We start from the raw sequence: 14,535 nt of genomic DNA on the forward strand, positions 1-14,535 counted from the left end.
CAAAAAGTGTCTCGACTAATTTCATTGTGAATCAGAGTTTTGTGAATGTAATTGATATGATCCAATAGTTCCTTCTGCAAATAGGGGAAAAAATGTTACAACATGTTGCTGAGCCATTACTTAGACCTGTAACACAGATTTAAGATTAAATACCAAGAAGGCACAAAGTTACTGACAGTGATTATGTTTAACTTGTTATATGTCACCTGATACCGGATAGCAGTTTTAAGTTCTCAATGGACCCATTCACTTAAGCAAAAAAAAAATCTTGGGACATAGAACAACGCAATACAATGGAGTAACCACGGGTGTGTATACAATGTGCTGCTACTAAAGAAATGGACACTCAAGATAGAAGCCAGACTTTTTTTTTTTTTTTTTATTAAAATAATCAATTACTGATTGAGTGTACAAAGTAGTCTAATTAAAGATCCGGGGACTGAAAAGTAGGGATATTTAGCTTTTTTTTTTTTTTTTTTTGCTGCTCATACTCCATTGCTTTTTTTTAGTTTCCCCCGGTCCTCACATTCCCCTCTATGTTGCTCTGCTCAGCATTTGTACAGGAGATTCAGTGCACTCAGATAGCATGCTTTCTCTGAAACATAGCACTTTGAGACGTTGCCAGGATAAAACCTCTTCTGGGATGAGTACTCCAGCACCAGCCCCTCCCCACTCTCCGTATTGATCGTGGACTTTCGGATTCGCGTCCCTGGTTGTCTGGAGTGTGTGTTCAGCCGCACAGTCAGCTCCTCCGGTAGCTCGGGCACAGCGGAGAGATCCGTGACTGCATTGGCTCCAAAGTTGAGCACCATGAGGAAAGCTTGTGGAAAGCCATCCATCTCACGCAAAAAGGCAAAGACATTAGCATCGCTCCACACGTAGCACATCCAGCCTCGCTGTAGAGGGAGCTCTGCCTCTCGAAGTTGGCTCAGGGCCCGGTACTGCTGCAGAATTGATCGACTGTCATTCTTTTGGACCTAGGGGGAACCAAGAGGAACACCACCTAACTATCATTAAGAAAAACAACATCCATGCCTTTGTTCTGTATCACTGATCTTACTAGTTTAGAAGACTTTTTCCAAGTGTTGTACTACATACTGTACAGTACTTTAGTCACTACCTCACCACCTCAACAGTAATTATAATAAGCACAGAGATAAACAATTTAGGAGAGGTGACTGAACGATGCCAGTCGTCTTGATCTGCTTTATTTAAAACAAAATTAATGATGTGATATTTGCCTCATCAGGTTTCTTTGTAAGAACTGTACCTCTGATTGTCATTTAATAATAACTGAGACCCTCTGCAGGACAAGCCTGAAAAAAAACTGAAAGGAACTAATAAGTCCACCTAAATCAGTCTGCACTGTTATTTAATGTATTAAACTGTTGCAAGTGCAGTGTTCTAAAATCCCTTCTTTACCTCCACATTTACAGTCTTGTAGTCAGGATGCACTGGAAGCCAAGTCTTATTGATGCTGAAGCCAGCATTCTCCTCCGGGCTCCACTGCATGGGTGATCTCTGGGGGTCCCGCGAGTTATTCTGACACACATAAAGTCAACACACTGAAGGTAACCCCTGTCTCAGAGCAACAAACCGACAATGTAAGCATTACCTTGATTTGCCCTGGTTTCTAATCAAACCACGACAGACTGGTCTTCTTCAGAATTGGAGGAGGTCGGGGGCTCTTACTGGGTTGAATTTGCCAAAGGGGTCTTGTATGTCTGTCACGTTCACATTCTCCATGCCGATCTCTTCGCCGTAATATGTTGTGGGTGTGCCAGGAAGCGTGAGGAGCAACATGTTGATGACACGCATGTACTCCAGGCCTGCGCTGGAGGAGATGCGTGGCTTGTCATGGTTGCCCACCTGCACACAGCCATGGTGATGTCATGTTACTTGGAGAGCAGCGGAGACGACCAGTCGGTTGTCAGATGGCTTTTCTCAAAGATTGTAACCAATTAAATGTTATGAGTTATAAAAATGAATGAGTTGAGCATGTAGATTCTTACCTGTCAGCCAATCTCAGGTTAACAATTTACCCTTTTAAAAGACATGAAAAACTTTATTCTCTCACGTACCACCCAGTTTGGCCATTGTCCTTCAGGCATGTTGGACATCCAGAGGTCAACCAGGTCAAAGGCTCCTTGTCCAGACAGGTTGTCAGGCAGGTAAAGGAGGTAGAAGTTGAAGGGAAAATCACTTTCCTTGATGAACGGAGTGCCATAGTACATCATCGTCTTGTAAATTTCCTCATAATCATAGGATTCTGTCACCAGGAACCTAGGAGATGCAGCGAAATGGGGACAGGCTAACATGAAGACAACTCATACACACAAATGAGTTTTCAGTCTTGTTGCCTTGGTTACTAAGGAAAGCAGTCGCTGTAAGATGTACCTATAGCGCCCCGGCTCCGTACTGTACTTGTCCATTTCCACTCTCCAACTCCGTATGATGTCGTGGAGGCCAGGCTGCGAGGTGGTGTAGTCGTGGTAAAGTTCAAACTCTGTGTCCACAGTCTCCTGGACAGGGGGCACAGAACGGAAAAGGTCTGTGAGGAGATTATCTCCTGGTCTGCAGTTTCTTGAGCCGCTCAGACATGATGTAATTGAGCAGGATTAGGATATCAAAAGCATTGCAGGTAAATCCTGAAAAATATGCTCCAAATAATCTCTTTTCTGTGCACTTTGCAGTTTGCAACCCCCTCCCATTTTGCTGGGAAAAGGCAGTCCCTTAGGTGAAAAACGGTTTGAAACCAAGCGTCTTCCTTTTAATGCTCTCTCCTGCAAAACTAACAAATGACAATAAAACAGGCCGTTCCGCATCTTTCATCTATAAAGTTTTAACGCACCTAAGTACCCAGTAACATGTAGAGTTGACACTAACATTCTCATCTTATTTGAATAACATGAAGGAAAATATAACGCTAATATTTCCCAACTACGACAATAATGTGCGTAGTGATGGCGTTGTGTCAAGTGATTGTGCACGTTACTAAAACGATTGTCAGTGGAGTCTCGCCCACGTTAAGACAAAAATGACTTAGACTTTAATAAAAATGGCTCCCTTAAAGCTATCTGGGAGTTATATGACTGCTTGGATCAGAGCTGTTGGAAGGAGGCGAGTCTTACAGGGGGCTGGTTAGGGTCAACCTGGGGTTCATTCCTCAAGTGCAACGCCTCCAGCATGTGCTTCACGGCATCCATGCGAAACCCATCCACACCCTTCTCCAACCAGAATCGGAGGACTTCCTAGAAGACAGGTCGATTAAGGAGGCATGGGAGGTGTTAGGGGTCCCTAAGCCTATACGGGATTGAGAGAACACCACCAAGAACAACCTGCAAGTTGATAACGTTAATCTTTAGCATTTAACACGAGGAAATTGAGGAATCACACCGGCGAGTGAGACTAAGGACACTGGCACCACAGACTTGCACCCCCACCTGTACAGTGGGGCTATACTGTTTGACAGTCAGTCCTATGTAGCGTGTGCTCCGTGACCCACGAGCTTCGCCACATGCAACATGCCCTACCATAATCTGCCTGAGTTCGCCTGGACTTTACACCCCTGCCATTTATAGAGGGTTCACTGTAGTCTAATCCATTGTCAATTCATTATAATCATTAACCACTTTAAGAGGTTATGTATTACTAACAGAAGTGTAAAAGTCTCCATTGTCCCGTATGGCTGTTCCGCTGTAAGGTGATAACAGCGTTCCTATGAAACATCACGTTAAGCTAATTTGCATAATGAGAATTACAGTTTCAATTGGCAAAATGGAAAATGGAGTTAGGGGAAGAGCACATACAGTACAATAATCATAATGTAATAAAAAGTAACAGCACACCCAAAATTAAATTAGAAGATGGCACAAAACTCGTAAAAGGCAAGTTCTTGCAGTGAAACAATAAAACACCTGAAGGTGCAAGAATAAGCAGTTTGCCACATTTTGTACATTCAAAGCACCTCATAACATCCAGTTTCTCTTCTAGCATCTAAAGCAGGGGTGTCCAAACTACGGCCCGCGGGCCAACTGCGGCCCGCGGGTCAGTTTTTATTGGCCCGCAGCAAATTCTGAAAATATAATTGAATATGGCCCGCACATGGCGCTTGAGCTCAACTCTGTTGCACTTCTCAGTTTCAACACTAGACTTCAGTCACAGAAAAGGTGCTTCTCCACTAAACAAAATTAAGCAAAGAAAAATATTTACCACGAGTCACCAGAAATGGCAGCACCGAAGAAACGCAAGATAGCAAGTGAGTGTAGAAGATTTCAAACACGGTGGGAAAATGAATATTTCTTTAAAGAAGTGAGTTAGAAATACACACAGTAATCATGTGTCAATATGTCACCTCTTGTGTGTGGCCCGGGCCTTTGCTTATTTTTCTGTATTTGGCCCTCACCAAAAAAACTTTGGACACCCCTGATCTAAAGCCTTCCTTTTCCAGTCTCCACCAGCACTTTGACCAAGACAGCATGTCGCTACACTGCTATCACTTAGGCTAACCATGTTTTACTGAGATGGAGTATATCAGAATTAGACACCAAATCCAAAAAGCATATATAGCATGTTCGTATCGACGAAATGCGATCACATTATTCCCCAGTTGCTCGCAAATTTTTCCAGTGATGTAAATTGTTCTCCTCTATTTATTCATCGCATTACATCCTAATCGTCTAATTAAAACACACATTATAATGGAAACGACTGCATTCGTCTCTGGTAAAATGCTGGGCAAGTCTTTAGCGCATCTTTAAATGCATCTAAAACCTGCTGACTTCTGCGCCGCTGACCACACCAAGGCTGATGCTCTTACTTTCACCTAATTAATTTCCCACCGAAATCTATGCAAACCACTCAGAAAACAGCATCAAATGAGTGACGTAAAATTTTACTGCTGCTGCCGGAGACCTGAAGAACCGGATATCCTCCTAGAGGTAAACCAGGCCCCACATCCAGAAATTCCAGGCGCTAAGCCCCAGACAGGATTACCGCAGTACAGCGAAGGATAAAAAGGCCTCTCTATGGTCACCTGTGTGTGTTCGAACCATTACAGGGAAACCCAGAATCCCCAAGCCCAGGGGTCTGCTGGAGAAGGAACATGGCTGGGACGGTGCTGCTTCCTCATTTTTTCGTTCACAACTTTGGTCTCTTAGTGACCAGGAAAGATGTCCTCTGGAGAGACATGAACTTACTAGCATTTCGTTGACCACAAGGGGATTACGGAAGTTCAGGTCAGGCTGCTCCTTGAGGAACTGGTGCAGGTAACACTGGCCCCGCACCTCATCAAAGGTCCAAGAGGAGTTCCCAAATATGCTCACCTGAGGAGAACATGGCAACTCGACAGATGATGTCTGCGGTGCTGAGTTCAGAAGATGTTTTCTTCTGATCACCATCGTGATGTCAAAACACTACCTTAAAACTTCCTTCAGACTAAACCCGCAGTTCTTGGTTAAACCATGTCCACGTTGACATCCAAGGTCGGCGGATGACTGACTCACCCAGTTATTAGGTGGTTCTGTTTGGGTGCAGTTCACCCAAACGTAGTAGTCTTCGTAGTTCTTTGTTCGATTTCGACTGAGCTGGAACCAGACGTGCTTGTCACTGGTGTGGTTGGGGATGTAGTCCATAATCATTTTTAACCCTGGCGGACAAACATCCAGGCTGCCGTTATTCGGTGCGGCAAAGATCTCGGCGAAGACCCGTCTCGCGCTCCGAACATACCTTTGTCGTGCATGGCCGCAAGGAGATCGTCAAAGTCCTGTAAAGTCCCGAAGAGAGGGTCCACATCCCTGAAGTCCTGCACATCGTACCCAAAATCCTTCATGGGCGATTTGTAGAAGGGGCTGATCCAGACGGCTTTAATGTTCAGGTACTCAAAGTGGTCTAGTTTCTGCATGATACCTGTGCAGAAGTGGGACAGCATTAAGATAGAGGAACAGGACAGCTGCCCAGGGCTTTTGCGAAATGACACCCCTGTCGTGATGTCACAGCGGTGTCACACGCACCGTCTGTGTGCTGGTGGGTTACCTGGCTCGGTAATTGCTGTCCCTCACCTGACTCTGTGGTCAACTTACGTTCACAGGCAAGGAAGCACCGTGTGTCAGTATAGATGTGAATCATTTATAATGGGTGAGGGATGTCTCTCCGCAGTGTTACAAGAAGAAGGTGGTGGATAAGTTTGAAACATAGATTTTTTTTGTAGGAAACATTGACCGTACTCTGGAATCACGTTTCTGAATCCCAGTCTCTTCTGTTGATGTAATGCACTCTGTATTTTTATGAGTTATACATGGCTTTGGAGAAAAGTGTTAACGTTTGCGTCATTTAGCAGACACTTTTCTCCAAAGCAACTTCCAATGAACTCTATGTAGTGTTATCAGCCCACACACCTTATTCACCGCGGTGACTTACACTGCTAGATACACTACTTACACTGGGTCGCTCATCCATACAGCAGTGGAACACACACACACTGTCATACTGTGGGTGAGTTTGGAGTGACAAAGACATGCTGTTCAGGTTCACCCATAGTGCGTGTGAGAAAAGTATCTGCTAAATGAATAAATGTAGAGTGAGCAATCCATACGAACAGCATGTCTTTGGAATGTGGGAGGAAACCAGAGCACCCCGAGGAAACGCACGCAGACACGGGGAGAACGTGCAAAGTCCACACAGACTGAGCAGAGCTCGAACCCACGTCCCCTGTACCACCCAGGCGCTACTACCTAACCTCTGCCAGATGAACACGTGATGATGATGTCAACGAGCGCATCTCCTCCTGGCTGCCCGGACACGTTTATGAGCCGCGAACGCAGGGCAGTAAAATCAGTGGACTTTTGAATTTAACGGCTTGAACCGCGCGCGAGTCGGACGAAGGACAATCAATCAGTGGTCGCTAGCGATCGATCATCGAGGTCTGCGTGGCCCGTGGCGCGTGCCGCGGCGGGGATAGCTACCTCTGAGGTCCCCGACGCCGTCGCCGTCCGAGTCCATGAAGGAGCGCGGGTACACCTGGTACACCGGGGACGACTGCCACCAGCTGAGGCAGCGCGGCGACAGCGCGATCACGGCCACGGTGACGGCGATCAGCGCCAGCGTGAGCGCCACAATGAGCCAGAAGAGGATCTCGCGGGGGACGCGGTAGCGCGCCTGGCACGAGTACAGCAGAAGGACCTCCTTGGGCATACCCGGGTACGGCTTCACCTGCGTGTACTCGCTTTCCCCGGGGTCCCCCGAGTCGCCGCGCTCCGTGGGCTCCACCTGGACGGCCTCATCGTCTTGGAAGGCCGCGTTCCGGACGCCCTGCTTGAGCTCCAGTCCCGCGCCGTTGGGCTCCTCTTTCATCATCATCATCATCATCATGCTGCTGCCTCGCGGACACCCGTCGAGAACCGAGTGCTCGCGCTTCTGCGACCGCGGCTTGTTTTGAACGGAGTGGGCAGGTACAGAATATAACCTCCCTCTGCCCACCCCACCCCACGGTCACACCCACCCTGTCTCTCCCTCACTCACAGGGGGGAGCGGACTTCAGAGAGCGCGCGGGACCGCGCTGTCGCCTCCGTGCCCTGATGCGCGTGCACCCTCACACACTGCCATCAAAGAGAAAAAACTAAGGGTATTTATTATAATGTCATATTTTCAGGCACGCGAAAGGTGTACAATACAGGAGAGTGTAATTTCTGTATAAGGGCTGGGATATTACACAGAAGTGAAAAACTCCCAAAAAAAGAAGAAGGATTCTGGAGCGCAGGGATCCTATTCTTTGTTTTGTGCGCGAGCCTGGGAAATCAGTGTGAAACTGACCACCGGGAGCTCCGGCACTTTCCTCGGTGGCTCCGTGAGGTTTTCAGAGCGCAGAAGGCAAGGTGTCGAGCTGAGAATCGGACTTCCCAGTTTCCGTATTCGCCCTTTGTACTTCATATGGAAACATAAATGCGGGGGCGGCGCGCGCACAGAGATATGCAATAAGAAATGCAATAAAACATTGAGCATTCATAATTTGAAGAAAAAAAAAAAAAGGATTACTGTAGTGTCAGTAATTCTCTACACTCAACTCTGTAAAGAACAGGAGGACCCCCCCGCCCAGGAGCGCTGAGAAACATTGACTGATGGTCATCTCTGCGGAGATTCTCGTGCTCCCGGACAATGATGAGGTGACAAACTATGTGGCGGAGACCGCTGTCCTCCTGAGGGGGACCACCATGTTTTACATTACTTTTATTTATTTCATATTTGGCAGACGCTTTTCTCGAAAGCAACTTCCAATGAACTCTAGTGTCATGAGCCCACACACCTTATTCACCAGGGTGAATGTGTTCTCCCGCAGCTGCCGCGTTGATGCTCCGCGAGACGGACACGAACGTACACCATCCCAAATAAATCTGATTAAACATTATAATTCAGTGTCCACAAGCGCTCGTCCTCCGGCAGGGTCGAGGTGGGCCGGAGCCTGTCCCGAAAGGAACGCGGCGCTCGGCTTAGTCAGGTTGCCCTCTAGTACAGTCACTGCTATTACTAAACGGGTCAAAAAAAGAAAAGTTAAGACGTTGAAAAGTTATCCAAAACAATCATTGCTAAATACGTACTTCCCACTGGGGAACATAATCCAGAAATATTAAAATAACCTTGGCTTTTCGGGGGGGGGGGGGGGGGGGGGGGTCAATTGATACCGAACTTTAGAGCCAGTCTTTGAGAAATGTATTAATCTCTGTCCAACCTGAGGAGATTTTGCAATATTTTAAAGGAGAAGAATAACCGGGCCCACATTATGACCCAGCTCTCCCGCGCGCGCACGCGTCACGGGTCGCCTCAGCCGGCGGTTACAGCTAACCGCGCGTGGTACGTACTTTACCTGTGCTACATACTGTACTTTACTTGGTGTACTTTTTGCACTTGGTGTACTTTCCGTAGGCTCCGAGCAACATGCAGGAGCAGCGTTCAGTTGCAACACCTGACTCGTGCCCGGTGTTTGGCTTCATTAACCACGAATGACAACATTTGCAAAGCCTTTCAGCGGCACCTACTTCCCCCCTCGAAAAAAAATGGCGTGTATCACATTCGTTCACAAAGTTTGTTCATGCAATTTCATCGAAAAACCGCTAAATGAATACGACGGGACACTCAGGATATGGCCGCGAGGAGGGACATCTTCCAGCACAAATGGCGGCTTCTGCCCCTGAACGAGAGCAAATCGCCACATTCAGCTGACGTTTTTCCTCCCAAGCGATTTACAGTGTTAAGCTTACAATTATTTACCCATTCACAGAGCGGGGTAATTTCACTGGAGCAATTTAGGGTAATTACCTTACTCAAGGGTAGCACGGCTGGAGGTGAGGATCGAACCTGCCACCTTGGGCTCTAAAGGCAGTAACTAACCACTAGGCTACCAGCTGTCCCAGAACGAGGCAGCCTGAAAAACGGCGGGAAAGGAGAAGAGAACAGAGCAACGGCAGCCATCTTTAGCAATCCTTTATTGAAGATAAGGTGGTTATGTTCACTGTATGGTATGAAACATCACAATATCATACTGGGAACTATGGTTACAAGGAGGAGTTAAGGTGAACACACAGGGAAGGCCCATGTACCTCTCCAAACCCCGCCAATCCACATTTTCCCCCCTTCGAAGGGGGTTGTGAAACAGGCCCGGAAACACCCATACACACTACCTCATCCCATTCTCTTCACGTACAGCAAATTTCACCGTCAACGCTAAAATCTAGGAATAAATAAAATAAACCGTTGCAATAATTATTCTATTTATTAATAACTGTAGATATACAAAACAAAAAACCAAAAGGGGGGGGGGATCAGGGTTTGTAACAATGGGCACCAAAGCACAAAAATTCTTTACCGTATTTTCATTTGCAAAATCATTTGTGTAACTTGCTAACACCAGAAGCTTTCGAGCAAACTGCTACAACTTATGGGTGACGGGGGTTTGAAATGCATCTGAAAGTACATACAAGGGCAAGTAAGATCAGGAACTGAGAGACTAACAAAAAGAAAGCGTAGCACATTATGAGGCCACCACTGCATGTATCCAAGATGTGTAAAGGTGAAATACATTCATTGTTCCAACCCCAACCCCAGCGTCTCAGATGGAAATCTTTCCCGTGATAAACACCGAAACCCCCAACTCAAATACATGCACAGCGCAAAATCATCTCATAAAATTCATTATTGCAAAAATAGAACCACACACAGAATATTCAAGTACCTAATAATTATATGGCAACCAGTCTTGTACCATGGTTTTCGCTGATGTCCCCAAAAAAAAAAAAAAAAAGGAAAAAAAAAATTCTGACCGGGCCACACGCATATCCCTTTCACCTCGTTTGTTTGCCCAAAAAGAAAAAACGAGTAAAAGTGATTTTATGCATTTTTTTTTTTAACCTTTTTATTATTTTAAGTACTTAATTCTGCTATTCTTCATATCTCTGTACTTTGTCATTTTCAGAGCATTGTAAAACGCAGTCTAACAAACACCATGTAACACAGTACACTGCATCTGCAAAATAACATTTAAAAATCAATTCATTGTATAGAAAAAAAATCTGTATTAACAAAATCACAATTTTACAACATCATAAGGGGGGGGGGGAGGCAAACTGACACGAGACCGCTGCCCTGTGTGGGAGCACAGCACAGGAGAGGAGACTGAGGAACGGGGATGAATTCTGAGGTGTTAACAGGCATTACAGACCCATCCAGCCAGAAAACTCCATGTAGGGAGTTCCTACATCTCGTATGCATGTGCTGATTCTTTAAAACTTGCACCTCCCACAGTTATTCCGTATGTACACTATTCATATTTTCTCATTGTCAGGTGGGTTCCTTGGTTTTTACTTTCTTTGTACAGCAAGCACAGTAGGCCACAACAGGAAAAACAAACTGAGAAGGGAACATAAAAATATATATCTGTATATATATTTATATATATGTTTCTTTCTCTTAATAACAGCAGGATAAAAGGCTTGTGACAAAAGAGTGGAAGTCTTCTAGAAGGAACACAAATCGTTTCAAACAGTTTCTTCCCTCCATGCAGGCTATGGGAGTGGACAGCTTGTGGTTTGGGGTGGTGGGAGTATGGGTGCAGGGATGCAAAAGCTTTCAAACTTTAAGAACTCTTTCAAAACAAAGTAATGCCATAATCCAGCCACCTTTTCAAAAATTGTCTCTCGTGCTCTTGTCCAGAGCAATGCGCGTGCAGAGAGGCACCCGGATGACTTGCAATGCGGTGGTCCCACAATGCCCCCCCCCACCCCTAATCCAGAGTCAAGGACCGCACTGCCATTAGCCATACAGTATCAAATCTGCAGCCACATTTAAAAAAAAAAAAAAGAAAGAAAAGAAAACAAAAAAATGAAAAGGCACCGCATTCTGCACGGGCAAGGGTTAAACCACGAGTCCTCTCTCAGGCTTTTCTTGAATTGGAAATGAAACAAAAAAGAAGAAAAAGATAAAAATTCTTATCTATTACATACTTTAATTCACTTTATAATCTCTAACATTAAAGTTCCTCATCTGACATCTGAAGGGGAGGGGGGGGGGAAAAAAGCATGTGTTGCATTTCGATTGTTTTCCTTTTAAACATTGTGGTCCAACTGATCTGCAGGTGGTGTCAAAAGAAGGGTGAGGGACAAATGAGGATAAAGACATCTTCTTTTTTTATGAATTCAGGACTCTCTTGTAGGGATAGGGGGCTGTGCTCTACAGCTACCAAGGGTCTTCCAGGTCTCCGCCATTCTGAGGGAAAGAGAGAGAAAGGAATGTGAAGTGAGGGATGAACACAAGAGCCAACAAAAATGCTGAGTGATTACATACAGAGAATAGCGAGTTCACAAGCTTATTTTCGCCTCTGTATGAAATCACACTATTCTAGTTTCTGCTTGTTTACAAACTATTTAAGATGCCTTAATGAGCTAGCTAGCCGATAGACCAAAAGTGGCCTATCCTATTAAGATGAACGAGGCCACACTAACGCACAAGAAATCACAGTGTGTTAATGCTCTAATGTTCAAAAGACAGACTGGCAGAGTATAATCCTTAAACTAAGATGATTACCGTTTTACCTCACCCGCAACACACAGATGCTGGAATTAAAATTAAAAAAAGACAAAAAAAAGAACACTTACATAATTATAAAGTTCTCACCACCAGCTCTACAGACCACTAATGTCACTGAGAAAATGAAGAGCCAAGGACACCTTGTCAGCTTAACGATTTTTATTTGCATGGAGTGACACCTTTCACTACAATATGGAACTGCTTTCTGCCACAACAGAAGCAGACCGAAAACCATGCTTCTCTTCATGGAAATTAACCATGGTCTCCAAGCCATCCTCTGAAGTTTCAAGTTCTGAGAATCGGCATAAGTGAAAACAGTATTGTACCGCCTGTGCGTTGAGGCGGTCAAGATTTAGCCCACCAACAGTGCAAGTCCTCTAAGTACTTATTAACCATGCAATATGGTATAGCAATATCACCGTACACAGTAACTGTGAAAAATCACATTTCAAACTAGCAAGAAAGGAGCCATAATGGTATATATGACAACGCTCTGCTCCACAACGAAAAATCTATCACTCGTCTGATTCAATAATCAAAACCATGAGTATCCTTCAAAATGTGCTGAACTTCTGCAACAGGACAGCTATTATAGCAGATTGGCAACCAGCTGCTGACTGTGTAAGCAATCATGCCATCAGCCTGCTTGTGTTGATCTCAAGTTAACACTTCAGTTCTCTCCTCTGGAAAATAAATGACAGGAATTTGGATGCTTGTGAAAATTAAGAGTACCTCTTTCAATTTCCTTTCCATCTTTTTGCCATCTGCTATATGTAGGGTTCCATAGTAAATGTCATTCAAATTTCAGTTTGACAACTTGTGTTTTAGGAGACAATGTCTCATAATGGGTTTCACACGGTATTACAGATTCAATATTTCCTATACAATGTCATATATGAAGCTAGAAATCTGTAACAATAACATGAATTATTTATTATAAACAATCCTTTTAAATAAACCCCACTATACATGACATGCTGCCTTATGATTCAGAAGTGACTGTTTTTAACAGTTATGTTCAATGCTTTTGCCCACTACTTCACATTTTTGGTTAATAGTCTTCAGTTGTTCTGCATACAAGCTAAAGTAAAAAACAAAAGAAAATACTCAGAGGTAACAACAGCATTCTTCATCATCTACACAACCAAACCTATATACACAAATATATACTCATATTTGCTCTCTATACCCTATATGTATAGGTAGTAAACTGCCTGCTGCACACCCGGGGTATACATCTTCCTCATGCTTGTGGTGTTTTACTTTGGAAAAGCAGGTATAGCAGTGCCTATAGCACTTAACTGCGTTACCTTGCTGGGCTGAAGCCATGCATTACAACTCATGGATTCCTAATCTTGTTTTTGGAGACTTTTCAGTCCTTTATAAAGCAACTTGAGCACATAAATTCATACTTATGCCTATAAATTTCACTCATAAATGTGCATTAGACATTAAGCAAAGTATAAACTTCATCATAAATGACAGTGATGCCTAACACCTTTTTTCATTCATAAGATTATGTGAGGGACTATATTCCAAACTTCATAATTTGTGCTGTATTGCCAAATTTGAAGTCCCGACAACAGAAATAATGAACGTTCATCTGTGCTCAGCAACTTGCAGTGTGCTTTCCCTATATTGTCTTACTAAGATAAGCTTCATCCTTGAAGCCAAATCAAAAGTGATTTACAGATTGTCAGGTGTTTCAACACAAAATTTCATTTTTAAATTTGTACATATTATGGCCAATAAACCTGAAGAAATCTGCAGTCACTATAGGCTGTACCTGGACAGCTTCAGAGGAGAGCAGATGCAGCACAAGTGGATTTTGCCTTTCTGTCATTATCATCAAGAGTTGGAAAAGTAAAAGGTTTCTCTCTGAGGCTAGCAGTCTGGGGCAAGGTTAGGCTCACTCCTCTACACCTCTTCTGCCCCAGGGTTTTCTGCATTCCCCCAGAGGCAGGAATCCACAAACAATCCCACACCCTGAGCAATCAACTTGGTTCCATATCCCCTCCGTAGTCAATGATGGTTCTGGGTGATACAACAGGGATGCAAGGTCAGAGGTCATGCAGAGGGCAGGTCAGGATCCTCACAAGCCGTCTCAAGCACACCACTGGAACCTCTCTCGATTTCCTCAGGCTCCCCGGCAGGGGAAGGTGGAGGTGAGGGGGGTGGTTCAGCGTCGGGGTCAGGGGGTTCAGCCCCCGTCTCGCAGGAAAGCTGATATGTGCAAAGCGCCTCCTCCAGGAGGTGCCGACACTCGCCCCTGTGATTAGCGCGGAACTGGCGCAGTGCCTCCAGCAGGTGCACGGTGGTGCTGCCCTCATCCGCTCCCTCTGCCTCCTGGTGTGAAACCCCAGTGTCAGTGGAGAGAGCAGAGAGGACACACTGCTTACACAGCTACTGGTTGGAGGTTGTGGGGAGGCTGCCAGGTGGGGACTTGGGGTGGGGGGGGAGCAC

At 45.0% G+C, this 14,535-nt stretch overlaps 2 protein-coding genes across 4 annotated transcripts in view; both read right to left on the reverse strand.

Moving 5' to 3' along the window:
* Positions 1 to 500: 500 nt before the first annotated feature.
* Positions 501 to 7,394, reverse strand: slc3a1 (solute carrier family 3 member 1). Its single transcript, XM_018725155.2, has 10 exons — positions 6,963 to 7,394; positions 5,728 to 5,907; positions 5,505 to 5,647; positions 5,199 to 5,324; positions 3,132 to 3,251; positions 2,398 to 2,522; positions 2,082 to 2,283; positions 1,693 to 1,869; positions 1,423 to 1,542; positions 501 to 977 (listed from the first exon to the last, which is right to left on the reverse strand). Exons 1-10 carry the CDS (start codon positions 7,366 to 7,368, stop codon positions 549 to 551), a joined length of 2,028 nt encoding a protein of 675 aa, XP_018580671.1. The 5' UTR covers positions 7,369 to 7,394; the 3' UTR covers positions 501 to 548.
* Positions 7,395 to 9,463: 2,069 nt separating this feature from the next.
* The window catches only part of ppm1ba (protein phosphatase, Mg2+/Mn2+ dependent, 1Ba), a 38,249-nt gene continuing 33,177 nt past the window's right edge, over positions 9,464 to 14,535 (reverse strand). For 2 of the 3 annotated variants that reach the window (XM_018725043.2, XM_018725045.2), the window contains exon 6: positions 11,759 to 14,418. In XM_018725043.2, the coding sequence (XP_018580559.1) occupies positions 14,140 to 14,418 (279 nt within the window). In that variant the 3' untranslated portion in view covers positions 11,759 to 14,139. The other variant, XM_018725046.2, reaches the window with a different exon arrangement.

The sequence above is a fragment of the Scleropages formosus genome, chromosome 8 (assembly GCF_900964775.1).
Source record: "Scleropages formosus chromosome 8, fSclFor1.1, whole genome shotgun sequence".
NCBI lineage: Eukaryota > Metazoa > Chordata > Actinopteri > Osteoglossiformes > Osteoglossidae > Scleropages > Scleropages formosus.

What these genes read in the sequence shown, in the direction of transcription:
- slc3a1 (XM_018725155.2), bottom strand. Translation starts at nt 7,368, where the DNA reads ATGATGATGATGATGATGATGAAAGAGGAGCCCAACGGCGCGGGACTG. An exon ending in TTGTGGTCAACGAAATGCTA is followed by an intron (nt 3,252 to 5,198) that starts GTAAGTTCATGT and finishes CCTGTCTTCTAG; the next exon opens with GAAGTCCTCCGATTCTGGTT. An exon ending in ACAAGACTGTAAATGTGGAG is followed by an intron (nt 978 to 1,422) that starts GTAAAGAAGGGA and finishes GGTTCCCCCTAG; the next exon opens with GTCCAAAAGAATGACAGTCG.